This window comes from Dipodomys ordii, unplaced genomic scaffold (genome assembly GCF_000151885.1).
Source record: "Dipodomys ordii isolate 6190 unplaced genomic scaffold, Dord_2.0 Scaffold171, whole genome shotgun sequence".
NCBI lineage: Eukaryota > Metazoa > Chordata > Mammalia > Rodentia > Heteromyidae > Dipodomys > Dipodomys ordii.
Window position 1 is genome coordinate 1,402,403 of NW_012267387.1, and position 15,277 is coordinate 1,417,679.

Genomic DNA, 15,277 nt, shown 5'->3' on the forward strand with positions numbered 1-15,277 from the left:
CCCAAGCCCTGAGTTCAAGCCCAACAGACAAAGACAAACAAACCAAAAAAACACAAATTTTTCTCCATAGCTTTTTATCAAGTATATTAGTTGGGGATATTTTGAAGTATTTGAGGATATTTTTTGAAGTATATTGAGAATTTTCCATTCATGCACGTAATGTACTTTGATGAAATTCATGCCACTATTGCTCTTTCTTGTCCCTCTCTTTAATAAGTTTCAATGGGTTTCATCCCATTTGTATACATGTACATAGAACATTTTGATCATAATCCCTGTCCCACCCCCAATCTTTTCTTCTAAACTTCCAGTCCTTGGCAGTTTACCAGGTCCTGTCCACCAACTCAGGGGAAAAGCTTGTATCCTAGGTTCGATCCCCAACAGCACAGGGCAAAAAAAATCCATCCAGCCTTATTCCTAATACTTGGATATGTGGCTTTGCCAGTCTACTTGCAAGGTGGCTCTAACCTGCAAGAGAAAATGTGCAAGAGCCCCCGGGGGGGGTGGATAGGCCCTGGGATACCAAGTTCTGCCCCATCCCTGACAACTTCCACACTGGAGTATCACAGAATCCTCCCCCACCCCTGACCAGATGAAAAGGAGCAGCCAATAGGGTGAGTCTGGATGCATGCCACAGACAAGCCTGTAAGTGTGCGCAAGAGAAAGATGTTATCAGTCTATTAAAGGTCTCACAAATGGAGAGGAGCCCAGGGAACAAAGATCAGAAACAGTTGACTGAGAGGTGAAGGCAGTCAGCTAACCTGAGACACTAGTGAGTTTTCAGGGTAGGGCCATGGGCAAGGATGGCCCCAAGGTGGAGAGAAAAGTCCTACTAGTTTTAGACTATCTTTCCATTCCGGAGGTAGAAGCTTTCAACCCCCAAATGCTTTTCTTCCCCAGGGCCAAGCCATGGTCACAGAAACCAGAAAACAATTTTCTCAAGAAGGACAATTGGGGCTGAGAACGTGGCTTAGTGGTAGAATGCTTGCCTAGCATGCATGAAGCCCTGGGTTCGATTCCTCAGCACCACATACACAGAAAAAGCCAGAAGTGGCACTGTGGCTCAAGTGGTAGAGTGCTATTCTTGAGCAAAAGAAGCTCAGAGACAGTGCCCAGGCCCCTGAGTTCAAGCCCCAGGACTGGCAAAAAAAAAAAGTACAATTGTACCAAATGTCTAACACCTGTAGTCCTCACTACTCAGATGATCCTAGAATTACAGTTCAAAGCCATCCCAGGCAAGAAAGATTGTGAGACTCTTATCTCTGCTCACCTCTATGCCGTGAGTTCACCCTGTTGACTCTTCCCATCTTCCACATGACCTTGACTGAGCTCAGGCACAGACCACAGCTGCCCTTCTACCTCCAGCTGAATAAATTCCTTCAGCAGCTGTCTGGTGCCTAGTTGGTGAAGGTCACCTTTTCTTGGCTTGGCATGTGAGGCCTTAAATAGCCCCCTCCCACCTCATCTTCCGCTGTCCAGCCCATCCCTCTCTCACAGCCCAGCTGTACTGCATTTGGCAGCTTCCCCTAGCATCCTGCTCTGCTGATCTCCAACTCACACCTGCTCCTCCTACAGATCTCCACTTAGCTGCTGTTTCCTTCACATACTTGATGAGAGTCCTCTGGGTATTGCCCACACCCCCACACACACGGGACCATCTCCCCACTAGCTAGCTACAAGCCCCTCCAGGGAGTTCTGTGACTGTCATCGGCCTTCTGTCCCCAATTCTCTACATTCACTTGGCATCTACTTATTTAATACCTTTTTCCCCACCCAGTATTTTGTAAAGAGTGCATTACTTTGCCATGTGCCAGTGGCTCAACCTCTAATCCTCACTACTCAGGAGGCTAAGAATCGAAGTTTGAAGCCAGCCCAGGCAGGCAAGTCTGTGAGACTCTTACCTCCAATTAAACTACCTCAGAAAAAGCCAGAAGCGGTGTTGTAGCTCAAGTGGTAGAGAGCTAGCCTTGAGCATAAGAAGCTCAGGGATAACACTCAGGCCCTGACTTCAAGTCCCAAGACCAACCAAGAAAAAAAAAGAAAAAGAAAAAAGTGCATTACTTGGCCTCCCTGACCCTCAACTCAGCCTCTCAGAACAGCTGGGCCCAACAGTAAACACCTGGATGGATCCACCATCTGTGTGCCCACTCAAGGTGCCCTCGACTGAGTGGAGAGAGTACTTCCCAGAGCTGAGCCCAGCTCTTGCTCATCACCTGGCCACTGACAGCTGGCTTATCTTTTTTTTTGGCCAGTCGTGGGGCCTGAACTCTGGGCCTGGGCACTGTCCCTCAACTCTTGAGCTCAAGACTAGCGCTCTACGGCTTGAACCACAGCGCCACTTCCAGCTTTCTTTTTTTGCTTATGTGGTGCTGAGGAATCGAACCCAGGGTCTCATGCATGCAAGGCAAGCACTCTACCTCTGAGCCACCTTTCCAGCCTAGCTGGCTTATCTTGTGGGAAGAAGAGACCCTGCTTGCCCATCCAAACTTGGAGTGTGGTCATTCCTTGGGTCTGGCTGGTAGAGCTGACCTAAAGACCACCTCCAACCACCCCCATCATTAGAGCTGGCGACTAGAAGCCAGATGGGTGGGTGATGGGTGAGTCCTCCGCACTCCAGCTGTGCTCATTTCACACTTGGCAAGGAGCTGTAGAGACGGAGGAAGAGGCGTGGGCTCCCCAGTTCTGTCTTCACTCAGCCTTAATTCAGGGCCTCGCCTCCATGAAGCATCCTGTCACCCGCCTGGCCCATCTCTGTATACCTTGAGCCCTGGCCCCTCGTGGGTCCCCTCACCCCAATCCCTCCTCCTAATGAAGACTGCTGGTGAGACAAACTCTGGGCGGGCAGAATGGGGAGATAGGCTCACACGCCAGGGGCTAGCCTCCCATTATATCTGGGTAGCTTCTACCTGACACAGGTGCAGGTGAGCCATAACGGGCAGGCTGGCCCTAGCCCGCCACGCCGCGTCCTGAAGCCCGCAGCCACGCGGAGCGGCGTCAGCACCCGGCTTCACCCACCAGGAGTAGGGGGGCGGAGGAACTTAAGCCTCCAAGCTAAAAAGCCCTCTGGATACTCCAGTGTGAGCAACCCTACTGACCCTGCAAGCCCCTCCCCGAGCCTGAGCCCCGCCCACTAGCGGCAGCCAAACAAACCCCGCCCACCCACGATCCCTGCTTTAGCGTCAACATCAATCCCCCATACTCCAAGCCACGCCCCCGCGGCAAGCCACGCCCACACTACTTGGGTCTACCAGCCACCAATTCCTATACACAAAAGCCACGCCCCCGAGACAAAGCCACGCCCACGTAGCTTTCTCAGCACTACCTATCAAGCCCCCCTCCTCAACGCCCCCAACCCCGCCCCCAGTCCTGCCCCAGCTATAGACCCTGGCCACAGGGACTGGAGCGGTAAATGGTATTCATCAAGCCCGCCTCCGTGCTAAGCCCCACCTAGCCGGCTTCAGAATAGTAGGGAGAGAATAGGCGAAGGGAGGGAGAGTAAATCTCTTGATAAGAGTCTGAGAAAGAGGTTCAGTGTGAGAGAGGTCAGATATAGCTGCTGACCTGGGCAATAAAAAGTTAAAACCAATTAAGCCCAGTTCTGGTGGCTCACACTTGTAATCTTAGCTACTCAGGAGGCTGAGATCTAAGGATCATGGTTCAAAGCCAGCCCAGGCAGGAAAGTCTCCCTATCTACAATTAGCCACCAAAAAATCTGTGGCTCCAGTGTTAGAGCTCTAGTCTTGAGTGAAAAAGCTAAGGGATAGCTCCTAGGTCCTGAGTTTAAGCCCCAGGACCAACACACACACACACACACACACACACACACACACACAGAGTTCAAGAAAGGGTAACACATTTCAAAAAGAAATGTACTTATTACCTGACTTATGTAACTTTAACCCCTGTGTACATCACCTTTACAATAACAATTTTTAAAAGTTCAAACAGTTAAAAAGTGAACAGCACCCAAGCCCTGAGTTCAAGTCCCATGATGGACAGAAAAGAAAAGAAAAAAGCAGTCAGGAATGGGCTGAGTCCCCTCCCTTCCCGACATCTCCCCAACCCCTCACCCTTGTTCTGTGTAGGTCACACTGAGCCAAGACTTGTAAATGAATTTTGCTTTGCTTTTCGTGGATGTGGTTGGTTATCTGAGGTTCCTGTCTTTGCTTCCAAAAGCAGAACTTTTCTTGTTGTGAATATTTTTTTGTTTGTTTTTGTGAGGGTTTCTGGGGCTTGAACTCAGGGCCTGGGCATGGACCCTCAGCTTTTCTTTTTCTTTTTTTTTTCTTGTCAGTCATGGGACTTGAACTCTGGGCCTGGGTGCTGTCCCTAAGCTCTTCAGCCCAAGGGTAGTACTTTACTACTTGAGCCACAGCACCACTTCTGGTTTTTTGGTGGTTCCTTGGAGATAAGAGTCTCACAGACTTTCCTGCCTGGCCTGGCTTTGAACCATGATCCTCAGATCTTACCCTCCTTAATAGCTAGGATTACAGGCAGGAGACACCAGTGCCCAGCTGACCCTGAGCTTTTGCTCAAGGCTACCACTTTAAGCCAAGGCTCCACTTGCAGTTTTCTGGTGGTTAATTAGAGATAAGAGTCTCATGGATTTCTTGTCAAGGCTGGCTTTGAAACGAGATCCTTAGATCTCAGCCTCCTGACTATCTAGAATACAGATGTAAGCCACCAGCACCCAGCTTAATAACAGCTTGTGTTATGATTATTCTCAATATAATTTTGGAGAAAATTCATGTCTTAACACTTGGCCATTGACAGTGGACTGTTCTGGGGTATTTGCTAGGTTTAGCAACTATCACCATTATCTGATTTCAGAATGAAAAATGTCACATCTCCTGGAATGGCTGTCCCTCCCCCATCTTCCCTTTGTCCAGAAGCATGGGGGTGAAGGTAAGAGGGGAGGTAAAGATCTTAGAGCAGGGAGACACCAGAGGTGCTGGCCTGAGAGGCCTGGGATGGAGCTGGGGAGACTAGAGACTCATTGGATGGCTAGCCTTTGAGATCCAACTGGAGTTCAAACCTTGTTCTGTCCAGGAGCAGGAAGCCTGGAGTTGCACAGAACAAGTGGGGAGGGAGAGAGGGAAGGGAGGGAGGGAGCAGGAAGGGAGGGCAGATGACTGAAGGGTGGGGCTCCATCTATAAAGGGTGAAGCCAGCCTGCTGACCCTACAGACTGTAAGGTACACCTCAACAACACCAGTTCCCAGGGCCCCACAGGAATTGGTGAGTCTTCTTTCTTTCTAGCCCGGGCTCAGAAAAGCAGCAGGTCGGGCTGGGAAGGTGGCTTAGTGGTAGAGCGCTTGCCTTGCATGCTTGAGGCCCTGGTTCGATTCCTCAGCACCACATAAGCAGAAAAAAAAGCCCGAAGTGGCGCTGTGGCTCAAGTGGTAGAGTGCTAGCCTTGAGCTGAAGAGCTGAGGGACAGCGCTCAGGCCCAGAGTTCAGGCCCCACGACCAGACTCCCCCCAAAAAAGAAAAGCAGCAGGTCCTGGTTTGCTCTAGTGACCCATTGCCTGGGCCACCTAGGGACCTGGTTGAGCTGGGAGCAGGGTGTTCCCAGTGCCAGTCGCTGTCTTCCTTACCTCTCTCTACTTCCTCAGGGGACTCTCTTATCTCCTGAGGTACCCAAAGAGGAGATCCAACCTGCACTATGCATTTGTGGTTCCTGGTCTGCCTGCTAGCCAGCTTCATAGGGTCCTGGATTCCCACTATCCACGCACAAGGTATTGTCTTCAGCCATATCAACTCTAACGCCCCCCCCCATCCTTTCTCTTCCCATCCTCTCTCTTCCCATCCTCCCTGTCTCCCCTTTGTCCTTCCCCACTTGGAGAATTCTCCCCAATCTCATCGTTACTGAATTCTACAGTGGTGTCTGTCCTGGATAGCACCGGAATTCCTAGTATTTGCTCAGCTCCTGGGGTGGAGGGTGTAAGGTCCAAATGGAGAGGGTCCCTAATTCCTAGATTCCCTAGCTCTCCTAACCCCATAGTGCCTCCTTGGCAGGATTCCAGGGACCAAGGGACTGTGGGGAGCAGGAGTGGGGTGGGGTAGGTGGCTTTCAGCTGTGAGCAAAGCTACCTAGGGCCAGGACCGCTCTGCAGTTTCAGTGGCCCTGCAGAGCTGGGGATGTCCTGAACACCTTCCTGAGTGGATTCCCATCCAGCCTCTGCCCCGCCTTCCTTCCCTGTGCAGTCCTGCTGAGCTGCCACTCAACCCTTGTGAGCCTCAGTTTCCTCATCTGCAAAGTGAGAATATGAAATTCCCACTGCATGAAGCAGATGTAAAGATCCAACATGGCTGGGCACCAGTGGCTCATGCCTGTGATCCTAGCTACACAGGAGGCTAAGATCTGAGGATCTTGGCTGGAAGCCAGCCTGGGTTCAAAAGTCCATGGGAATCTTATTTCCAAGTAACAACCAAAAAGCCTGAAGTGGAGTTCTGACTTAGGTGGTAGAGAGCCAGCCTTGAGTGCAAACGCTGAGGGATGGTGCCCAGGTCCTGAGTTCAAGCTCTAGTGCTGGCATGTGTGCAAGTGCACTCACACACACACCTCCAACACACTCAGCAACAACCATTATTGTTATTAACGGGGAACCCTTTGAGTGGCCCTCCCCACCCCCACCCCAGAGCAGTGCTTGATTTCCATCACGAAAGGCCAGTTCTAGGCATGTAGCATCCCCAAGGAGCTCTGATACCAGGTGCTAGGAGACCCTACAGAGGCCACTGGTCCCAGCAGATGGACAAGCAAAGCCCCTGGCCAGGTTGAGACCCAATGGCCAGGCTAGCTTGCCCTGCCTGCCCCCCTCCCCGGTACAGGGTCTGATGGGTCCAAGTTCCAAGCCCCTACAGAAACTACCCTTTGCCCTGGAGAGAGGCTGGGCTTTGTTCCCATTGTCTGCTATCAGAACCTGGCCCAACCCCTGCCCTTTGATCTTGGGGTAGGGGAAAAGGGCCCCCAGCCTTGGAAACAACCTGCCAGGAACCCTGGAGCCCTAGATCCTTGTCCTTAAGGGCCAAGGTTGGGGAATTGAAAGAGACCTGAGTCCTCTGCCTGCTCCAACTATGGCCAGACCTGGTCCCTGGAGGCAGCTCTCACTCTGAACCCTTTCCCTTCACCCCTCCTCAAGGCTCCCCCGAGACACTAGGTCCAGTTTATATAGCTCTTTCCATGTTTAACTCCCCCCTCCCCTGCCCCCAGCTGGAGATCAAATCCAGGGCCTCAAGCAGATTTATTTATTCTCAGTATAGGCAGGTACTCTCTCACTTAAGCCACAGCTCCAGCCCTTTAAATTTTAGGTGGTTTTGGGGACGGAGGAGCTGGCCATAACTGCTATGGAGCTATGGCCATAACCCATAGCTTGGGTACTATCTCTTGGCTTTTTTGCTCAAGGCTAGTTTTCTACCACTTTAAACTACAGTGCCATTTCTGGTTTTTTAGTGGTTAATTGGAGATAAGAGCTTCATGAGGACTTTCCTGCCCTGTCTCACAGGCTTTCCTCCTGGGCTGGCTTTGAACCATGATCCTCAGATCTCAGCCTCCTGAGTAGCAGGATTACATGCATGAGCCACCAGAACCTGGCTATTTGTTCTTAAAGCACACTGGGATTTGAACTCAGGCTCCATGCTTCCTAGGCAGGTACTCTACAGCTTGAACTATGCTTCTAACCCCAGCTTTGTTTTTTATAATTTGGGTTTTTGTTTTGTTTTGTTTTGCCAGTTCTGGGGCTTGAACTCTGAGCCTAGACATTGTCCCTGAGCTTCTTTTGCTCAAGGCAAGCACTCTAACACTTGAGCCATAGTGCTACTTCTGGCTTTTTCTGTGTATGTGGTACTGAGGAATCGAACCCAGGGCTTCATGCATGTTAGACAAGCACTCTACCACTAAGCCACATTCCCAGCTCCTATAGTTTGTTTTTTAGATGAGACTTTTTAAGCAGTTTAAGATGTTCTGAACCAGCCAGGCACCAGTGGTTCATGCCTGTAATCCTAGCTACTCAGGGTGCTGAGATCTGAGGATGGTGGTTCAAAGCCAGCCTGGGCAGGAAAGTCCATCTCCAATAAACTACTCAGTTTATCTCCAATAAACTACTCAGAAAACTGGAAGTGGTGCTGTGGCTCAAGTGATAGAGTGCTAGCCTTGAGCTGAACAGCTGAGGGACATCGCCCAGGCCTAAAGTTCAAGCCCCACTACCTACAAAAAAAAAAAAAAAGATGTTCTGAACCTTGTGATTCTCTTACCTCAGCCTCCCAAAAGCTGGAATTAGACATTACCACCACACCCAACCTGAAATATCATTAAATGCTTTTGTTAGACCAAGAAAACAAAGAAAACTTTCATTTCTGGCTGGGTCAATTGAGTGGTTCCCTGATGAGGGCAGAGAAGAAGGATTTGAGCTAGTCCCATGGAGGGGGAGGGGGTGGATGGGAAGGGGGCAGGCCAATCTGCAAGCTGGATGAGAAGACCTTAGAATCACCTGGCAAAGTGGTTAGTTTTTAGGGAAGTGTGACCCAACCCTCCTAGGATGTGCACCTGCCATTCTTGGTCCTGTGCTCCAGAAAGAAGTAGAAGGCGGGGGAGGGAATTGTTTTGTTCCTTTGGTCATGAGACATTTCCAGCTCCTGTCCCCTGTCCCTAAATGAAGAGCAAATTAGAGGCTGGGAAGGTGGCTTAGTGGTAGAGTGCTTGCCTGGCATGCATGAAACCCTGGGTTCGATTCCTCAGTACCACATACACAGAAAAAGCTGGAAGTGGAGCTGTGGCTCAAGTGTTAGAGTGCTAGCCTTGAGCCAAAGAAGCTCAGAGACAGTGCCCAGGCCCTGAGTTCAGTCCCCAGGATTGGCAAAACAAAACAAGAGCAAAGAGAAAGCTAGACAGTGTCCTCATCTCCCATTTGGTGAGTTGGCCTCTGCCAGTGTAGAAGCTTGTGGAGTGTGTGTGTGTGTGTGTGTGTGTGTGTGTGTGTGTGTGTATCCCCATGTGTGCACAGCTGCCCGTGGCTATGACTAAGCATACACTGGGATTCAAGTGTGAAGGTGGCCTTGTGGTTGCAGGTGGCTTGGAGGACTGCTGTCTGCGTTACCATTCTAACATCAGCTGGCGTGTTCTCCGGCACTCCAAGCATTACTTGCACCAGGATGTGAGCGGAAGCTGCAATCTACCCGCTATAATGTGAGTAGGGCTGTGTGTGTCAGGGCTCACAGACAGCTTTGTTCCTTATTTTTTATTTATTTAAATGTTGCTACACATTCTGGAGCTTGAACTCAGGGCCTGGTGCTGTCCCTTAAGTTTTGTTTTTTTTTTTTTTCACTCAAAGTTGGTACTCTACCACTTGAACCACAGCTCCACTTGTAGCTTTTTGCTGGCTCATTGGAGATATGTGTCTCATTGATTTATTTTTTTTCTTGCCTGTCTGGTTTTGAATCAGGATCTTTAGATGTCAGCCTCCTGAGTAGCTAGGATTACAGGTGTGGGACACCAGTGCCTGGATTTTGTTCTCCATTTACACCCTCCCTCCTCTCCACCCACCATAGATTCTACCTCCACCGGAAAGGCCAGATAGTGTGTGGGAACCCACACAACAGGGAGGTGCAGAAAGCCATGAGGATCCTGAACACTCGGATAAAGCCTGGCCATATCTCCCAGAAGGCCTTGCAAGGTGGGTGAGACAGCTACTGGCGGGGGTGGGGAGGTGGGGGGTGGGGAGGCATCTTTTCTGTCTGCCAGGTGATACGCTGGGCCTGGGGGCTCTTCCTCAGTGCTTCAGCTCAAGGCTAGTGCTCTACCACTTGAGCCACAGTTCTACCTCCTTTTTTTTTGGCGTTTAATTGGAGATGAGAGTCTCAGGACTTTCCTGCCCCAGCTGGCTTTGAACTGTGATCCTCAGATCTCAGCCTCCTGAGTAGTCAGGATTACAGGCCTGGGCCACCGGCACGTGGCTATGCTGTGCTTCTTAATCTCTGGAGACTGAGTGAATGACCAGCCACCTGTGATGTGTGTGTGTGTGTGTGTGTGTGTGTGTGTGTGTGTGTGTGTGTACTGGAGCTTGAACTCAGGGCCTGGGTGCTGTCCCTTAGCTTTCTGATCAAGGCTGGTGCTCTACCATTTGAGTCACACTTCCATTTCTATCACAGCACTTTTAATCAGGACACTTTCAGCTGCTTGCAGATGGAAATTTCAAACTCGGGCAAAACTCACCAGCTTAAATAACCAACCAATAGCTGGCTTCGGGTTCGGTTGGACCCAGGGCTCAAAGTGTGTGGGTGGAGCTGTTTATTGATTTCTCTCTCCATACACTAATAGGCCTTCAGGTTGGGAGGAAGAAGATAAATTCTGAAAAGTTCAAGGATTCCAGCCACAATAGGAAGGGCTCCCTCAGCAATTCCAGGTAAGGACTCTTGATGGTGGGGCTCCCTCAGCAATTCCAGGTAAGGACCTTTGATGGTGGGGAGGGCTGAGGAGGGGGCTTGCTGGTTTAGAGCGTTCACCTCCAGAACTCAGGAGAGTTGGTTGTGTGCACTCAGCCCAGCAGGCCCCAGGTGGTGGCAACTCATGCATCTGACCTACCAGGTCTTTTGTCAGTGCTAGAGATTACATTTTTTACCTCGGTTATTTTCAGGACAGTGTCTCACTTTCTACCAAGGCAGACCTGAACTGTGAACCTCCTATTTCTGCTTTCCCAGGTCTCTAGGGATGACAGGTGTGTGCTATTCCATCCAGCTATTAGGACTCACAGCTGGGAGGAGAGGTGTACATTATGGTGATTGGGCATTAAATGAGGTGGAGTCTCATAAACTTATTTCTCCAGGATGGCCTCAAACCATGATCCCACATCTGTCTCCCAAGTAGCCAATATTACAGGCTTGAGCCACTGTACCTAACAGCACAATTCTGTTTTGTTTTGTGTAGGTGTATGTTAGTGGAGATTGGACTCAGGGCCCTCCCTCTTGACAGGCAGGTGCTATACCACTTAAGCCATGCCCCTACCAGGGCTGGAACCATGCTCTGTAACTTAGGCCACTCCCCCTACCACTTAAGCCAGTTTCCCTGCTGCTCAGCCACACTCCTACACTTGATTTCCAATTGATTTCGAAGTTGAGGCCATGCCTACATGCTTCTGACCTTGCAGGTGAAGCCAAGTCCCACACCTCTGAAATCTCCCCACATATCAAGACAGGCTGGTGGTCCTACACAACTGAGTTCAATTCCTTACCTGGAGATAGCATCATATCTCTCTGGTTAGAGACTCAGTCCCACAACACTGGGCTCATTTAAGATGCTATGTCTCTGCTGGGTGTTTGATGTCTCACACTTGTAATGTCAGTTACTCAGGAGGCAGAGAGGGGAAAGATCAAGTTCAAGGCTAATCCTGCCCCCCCAAAAAAATCAGTGAGATTCCTCTATCACAACCAATAAGTGGGGCAAGCTTATTGGGCATCCTGTCATCTCAATTACATAGGCATGAATAGGAGGATTGAAGTCCAGGAGATCTTGGGAAAAAAATAAAAGACAGTATTCAAGAAATAAAAAATTCAGGGGCTGGGAAGGTGGCTCAGTGGTAGAGTGCTTGCCTTGCATGCCTAAGGCCCTGGGTTCGATTCCTCAGCACCACATAAGCAAAAAGAAAAAAGCCGGAAGTGGCGCTGTGGCTCAAGTGGTAGAGCGCTAGCCTTGAGCTGAAGAGCTGAGGGACAGCACCCAGGCCCAGAGTTCAGGCCCACAACCGGACCTCCCCCCAAAAAAACAAAACAAAAAAACCCCAAAACAACAACAACAAAAAAAAGTTCAAGCCCGCCAGGCGCTGGTGGCTCACGCCTGTAATCCTAGCTACTCAGGAGGCTACTCTGAGGATCGCAGTTCCAAGCCAGCGTGGGCAGGAAAGTTCGTGAAACTCTTATCTCCAATAAACCACTCAGAAAACAGGAAGTGGCGCTGTGGCTCAAGTGGTAGAGCGCTCGCCTTGAGCTGAAGACCTGAGGGACAGTGCCCAAGCCCAGAGTTCAAGCCCCATGACTGACAAAAAAAAAAAAAGTTCAAGCCCCATGACCAACAAAAAATAAAATAAAAAGCCTGGAGATGTGGATCAAGTGGTAGAGTGCCTGCCTAGGAAGCATGAAACCCTGAGTTCAAACTCTAATAATAACTGAAAAAGATGCAACCAATCTGTTTTCTCCTCTGTATATGATAGTAATAGTTTTTTTTTTGTTGTTGTTGGTTATGCATGCAGCTTGAACTCAGGGCTTGGGTGCTATCCCTGAGCTGTTTTGCTCAAGGCTAGTGCTCTACCATTTTGAGCCATAGCACTATTTCCATTTTTTTGGATGGTTAATTGGCAATGAGTCTCACAGTGACTTTTCAGCCGGGACTGACTTTGAACCTCAATCCTGAGATCTCAGCCTCCAGAGTAGCTAAGGTTACAGGCATGAGCCACTAGCACCTGGCTAGGGGTTTGGTCAAAAAGTCTCCCATCCTTACATCCATTTAATAGAGCACATTTTATTTAATAGCTTCTTTGCTCTACTTATTATACCTATTTATTATTATTTATTACACTTACTGTGTGCTGATCTTGGAGCTTGAACTCAGAGCCTGGGCACCGTCCTGAACTTTTTTTTTTTGGTCATGGGGCCTGCACCTGGGGCCTGGGTACTATCCCTGAGCTCTTTTTGCTCAAGGTTAGCACTCTACTACTTTGAGCCACAGCACCACTTCTGGTTTTCTGATGGTTAATTGGAGATAAGAGTTTCATAGACTTTCCTGCCTGGGCTGGTGAGCTGGCTTTGAACCATGATCCTCAGATCTCAGCCTCCTGAGTAGCTAGGATTATAGTTATGAGCCACCAGTACCCAACTAGTAATACTATCTTTATTCTACAGGGTTGTAATGACGGCCAAAAAGGCCCACAACCATCAACTACTCAGAACCATGTCTGGTATGTAGCACATGGCAGGTAGGCTGTCATCATACTTTGGATTGATCAGGTATTCAAGGGGGATTCCTGTGACCACATTTCCTGAGAGGGAGCACTCTTCTTGTGTTTCCTAGATTACTCTGTGTAGCACATGTGCACCTGTGTGTGTGCACACACACGCACGTGTGCGTGCGTGTGCCAGTACTGGGGCCTGGTCACTGTCCCTGAGCTTCTTTTCTCAAGGCTAGCAATCTACCACTTGAGCCACAGTTCCACTTCCAACTTTTTGGTAGTTAATTGGAGATAAGAGTATCATTGACTTTCCTGCCCCAGCTGGCTTTGACCTTGACCATCAGATCACAGCTCCTGAGTAGCTAGTGTGAGCCTCTTAGTGCCCAATTTCCTCCCAGCTCTTTATTGGTTGAGATGGGGGTCTTGCTAAATTTTCACCTAGACTGGCCTGGAACTGTATTTTTCCAACCTCTGCTTCCTGAGTAGCTGGGATTACAGGTGTGAGTCAACAGTGCCCAGGTCCAACATGTCCATTTCTTATTTCACAGGGCCCCATGGTACTCGGCCTTTCTGATCCATCCTGTGGGACTCCAGCATCTCACAGTCCAAGAGACCTAGACTTTTTTCTGCCACAGCACTTCCCTGAAGCCTTGCCTTCAGCCCAAATACTGCTCTTTACTATTCCCAACCCTAGGGGCTGCTGAAAATAAGAGTTGATCTTATTCTTCTCCAGGGGCCAGTGACAAGTTTGGGATCAAATCTGTGTAGAGAGAACCCTGCCTGGAAGCTGCATCCTCCATCCCAGCCTACCTGCTTACATACCTCCAGGTGCCGATTCAAGGATAAACCCCCAGTTTGTACTAAAAATTTTTTTTATAACTTTGACATATAACTTTAGAAAAAGATGTCATTCCTGCGCCTGTCATGTTTTACTAGAGGGTTCCCCAGCTTTGGGAGCCAATCCACAGTGGTTTTTACACTCCAAGATCTGTGGTATCCAAGTGACCTTGAAACAAGGTGACCTCCTGGCTTGCTTGTGGGCCTGGTGTTGTGGCTCAAGTGGCAGAGCACTTGCTTAATACAACTGAAGCCCTGAGTTCAAACCCCGGTTCCACCCAAATAGACAAAAAAGAAAACATTCATTCTCTGCTCTGACTCAAGAGCTGTGTGTGCATGGGGTTGGGGGAGGTTCCAGAAAATGGATGGAGAAGCCAGTCAGTTCTAACTAGTTGCTCAGAGGTCACTGGCAAGTCAAGTGGCCCAGGACCAGGCAAGGACAGCACCGTGTGGGGCACTAGTGTCAGTTCTGCAGGTGGAAATGGGAGTCTTTGGCACCTCCAGTCTAAATCACAACAGAGAATGTTCTAGATGAAAACTAAATAGACCTTTCTAGAACACAGCCTGGAATCTCGGGGCAGGAGTGTAGGTATGGGCAGGGTGTTAGCATGCAGATTTAGAACAAATTCAGGTTTTACCCTACTGGTGACCCAGGCAGGCTCCCATACATTGTTCCCCACCTCCACCACCACCATCACCGCCCCCCACCCCCATCTCGCCCTATAAAATGGGAGCAATGATACTGCTGCCTCAAAGGAGTTTGCCTGGGGACCGCAACAAGGCTGCACATGAACCACAGCCCATTCATTTCCATTTTGAGTGTCCTGGCTGTCCTGCCCCTGACCAACTTTCCTAACCTCTCTGGGCCTCAGTTGTCCCATCTGTGAAATGGAGTAGACATTACCTGTCTACTCACACCAGGCTGTGGTGGTCTCTGAAGGGGTCACTTATAGAACAGGTGGAATAGGGTCAGGAACAGCAACCCGCAGTTATCATGTCTGGCTCTGGGTTGTGTCAAATGCACAACAGATGTGATGGGGGAACGGAACCCACTGGTACCCTGGGCATCCCTTGCAGGAGGAGTGGGGCAGGTCTCTCACACTTTTCTCTCTACAGCTCAGGGATGAAATCCGTTTTCCCCAAAATTCTGGGTCCTAATGGTTGGCCCGGGTTTCTATGTATGAAGGGCAGGACCAACTTCTTTGAGAACTTGCTAACAAAGTGGATTTAACCCAAAATAACTTTATTGTTTTCTCTACTTTTGATAGAAAAGCATCCTTGGAATCCTAATCCAGGTACCCCCTGGGGAGGGGTGAAAAGGCCGCTAGGGCTACAGGGTTGGATGAGCCCCCCAACTGCTCAGCCACCCCACCCCACTGGCCTCTGACCCCCAAAGGGTGAACCACAGTGCAGCACAGAAGGTTAAGCCTGAGGTTGACTAGAAACAGTGACCACCAGCACCCCACAGTCTCTGGCAACTAATTTAGTTAAGACTAAATGTTGGAG

At 49.7% G+C, this 15,277-nt stretch overlaps 1 protein-coding gene across 1 annotated transcript; it reads left to right on the forward strand.

Annotated features, from left to right (window-relative positions):
* The first annotated feature begins 5,604 nt into the window (after window positions 1-5,604).
* Window positions 5,605-13,747, forward strand: Ccl25 (chemokine (C-C motif) ligand 25). Its single transcript, XM_013033566.1, has 6 exons — window positions 5,605-5,737; window positions 9,066-9,183; window positions 9,546-9,670; window positions 10,315-10,399; window positions 12,888-12,943; window positions 13,668-13,747. The coding sequence occupies exons 1-6, from the start codon at window positions 5,665-5,667 to the stop codon at window positions 13,700-13,702; spliced, it is 492 nt and encodes a 163-aa protein (XP_012889020.1). The 5' UTR covers window positions 5,605-5,664; the 3' UTR covers window positions 13,703-13,747.
* The last annotated feature ends 1,530 nt before the right edge of the window (window positions 13,748-15,277 follow it).